This window comes from Triticum urartu, chromosome 6A (assembly GCF_056163025.1).
Source record: "Triticum urartu cultivar PI428250 chromosome 6A, HENAU_Tu73, whole genome shotgun sequence".
NCBI classification, from domain to species: Eukaryota; Viridiplantae; Streptophyta; class Magnoliopsida; order Poales; family Poaceae; genus Triticum; species Triticum urartu.
The window spans coordinates 489,674,230-489,676,746 of record NC_141878.1 but is presented as its reverse complement, the minus strand read 5'-3'; the positions used below and the strand labels follow the sequence as shown (position 1 = coordinate 489,676,746).

At 53.8% G+C, this 2,517-nt stretch overlaps 1 protein-coding gene across 1 annotated transcript; it reads right to left on the bottom strand.

Annotated features, from left to right (window-relative positions):
• Positions 1 to 337: 337 nt before the first annotated feature.
• LOC147965844 (uncharacterized) lies at positions 338 to 2,270 on the bottom strand. Its single transcript, XM_087530633.1, has 2 exons — positions 1,832 to 2,270; positions 338 to 1,356 (listed from the first exon to the last, which is right to left on the bottom strand). Exons 1-2 carry the CDS (start codon positions 2,268 to 2,270, stop codon positions 338 to 340), a joined length of 1,458 nt encoding a protein of 485 aa, XP_087386759.1.
• Between the last annotated feature and the right edge of the window lie 247 nt (positions 2,271 to 2,517).

Genomic DNA, 2,517 nt, shown 5'->3' with positions numbered 1-2,517 from the left:
AGTGTGTCGTGCAGTGGCAAGCTCATTGCCTTGAGTTTACCACGTCGAATGCATTGTGATCAAGTGGAGGTCGCGTTCATCATCAGCGAGGGTCGAAAAAAAGATAAGTGGAAAAATGTTAAGCCACCGTGTTAAAATAGAGGACGGTCATATGTCAAGGTACTGAGTCATACTTATTTAGCTAGCGTGTAATTCTTTTGTCTACCATTACAACGCACGGACATGTTTGCTAGTCCACTATAATATAAATTTTGCAAAAGGAAAAAACACTATATTGTATAAAAGTGAAAAGTGTGTAATTAATCCTAAAAAAGTGTATAATTAAACAAAGAAAGATTCAAGATGACGCAGGCATCAACATTTCAGGCGCCACGTCATCTTGCAAGTCATGACCCGGATTGTGCAAAGTAGTAGTTCCTCGTTCCATGTTGTACACATACAATCCCTTGTCATCTCCTCTCAAGAAGTAAATGCAGTTTCCCTGCAAACCGACCTCTTGTGCGCTTAGCGATGCCCCAAAATGTCTATAATTGACACAGAACACTCTATCGCCGAGCGTTTCCACCTTCAGCCAGGCCCTTTTTGCCATGTCCACCCTGCGAACACGGACATGCACAACTTTATCTGTTTCATACAGCTGACCGAAATCCAAGCAGAACAACTGCCCGCATGATTCTAACAAGGAACTGCCCTCCCAGGGCCAGGGGTACTCATGATCGCATGTATTACCAACCGGAATTTGCGTGAACGTCGGATCCGGCAAGAACTTGAGTATCACAACACTGTAACAAGTGGAATGTGTTCTGAAACATGTATGGAATTCGCCCCCAACTGCCGTTAGAGCCTCCATCCCTTCCATGACGTCACCACGTCTTTCCCCGAGTGCCCCTGACTCGTACGTGTGCTTCTTCCAGCGGTCTCCTTCAGGGTGGCAATACCAGAACACCGTGTCTCTGCAATTCACGACTAGCATGGTGCAGTTTGGGTCGGTGGACGTATGCGATAGCAAACATCTGGCGGTGCTCTTTGAGAGGAATTCCTCTTGGTCTGAAGGCAGGCTAATTCTCTGGCGTGTGAACGGATTCCATACACAGGTCGCATGTGAAGCACGGTGCAGCATGAGCAGCCAGCCTTGTGGTGTTATCCAGTAAAAGTGGCTTTCCAAATCATCTACTCTCCTGCTTTGCAAATTTCTTCTGGTTATACTGTAAAACAACAATGCATCATTTGTCTTATCAGCAACGTCATCCTCATCCTCATCGTCACCTTTGACGGTGCCATAGCTCTCCTGGCACCCACCATCCTCCTCAGGTCCATCCTCATCGCTTGCATCCGAATCAGTGTCGGTTAGAGCAACTTCAATGGGGCGGGTTCATTTGTCCGCGGCCGTCCGTTTGGGTTGGCGCGGACAAAAAAGCCGGCCCAATGCGCCGATCCAAACGGACGCGCGTCCGCTTTCGTCCGCCTGCCGACCTATTCCCGATCTATTTTTGAGCCTGATTTGCGTCGGTGCGGACACAAGACGGACGCGCGCGCTCGTCCTCTTTCCTCACCGGGCCCGCTGGTCGGTGGCACATTGAATTCACACACTCGCCCGCCTACTACGTCGCCGACCCCGCCGGCCATTTTTTCAGATTAAAATGGATACATATATAGTTCTAGCGTACACAGATAAAAGAAAAAGACCACTACTCGTCGCTTTCTGACTCTGACTTGGCAATGTCCTCCTCCGACGTTTGAAGATAGGCGTCAGCAAGCTGCTCGTCTTCAAAGTCCCAACCCGACGTTTCTCATAGCTTCAGTTTCAATTGAGCTGTCTGCTACCGCAAACGCTTGTCCTCCAGATAGGCGGCTCGCTCCCTCCTCCTCGCGTCCCTCTTCGATCTCAATTGCTTGTAGAACTGGCGCTCGTCGACGATGTCCTGCCGGTAGCCTCCGCGCCACACCACCAAGGCTTCCACGTCCTTCTCTGCGATGGCGAGGCGACGCTGCCGCCTCCGGTGGACACGACGATCCTCGTCGGTGAAAAGCCGCGGGAGAGGCGCCAGATCCTGCGCCCGCTGGCTCGACACGTTGGGAAAATTCATATCCCGACGAGGCCTCAGGAGGCGCCACGCCGCCGTGTCGTGCGCACGGGCCGCCTCCTCTGCAGTGTCGAAGGTGCCGAGGACGAGACGTTTCTTGCGAAACCAGATCTCGGCGGAGAAGGCGCCGGAGCGGCGCTCGCGGACTCCGCGAAAATCCGAAGCGCCCAGGCGGCGGATCGACATGGTGGCGCAGCGCAGAGGGGGCGAGAGTGGGCGGCCGACAGAGTGTGGAGGGAGCACCTTCTTTATAGCGAGCGCCGGCCGCGGCGCGCGCGCGAACCTTTCCCGCGCGCTGGAGCGCCAAAACCAGCGCGGGCTAAGCCGCTTTCCCCCGCGCTGAAGCGCCAAAACCAGCGCGCGCTAAGCCGCTTTCCCCGCGCTGAAGCGCCAAAACCAGCGCGCGCTAATCCGCTTTCCCCCGCGCTGAAGC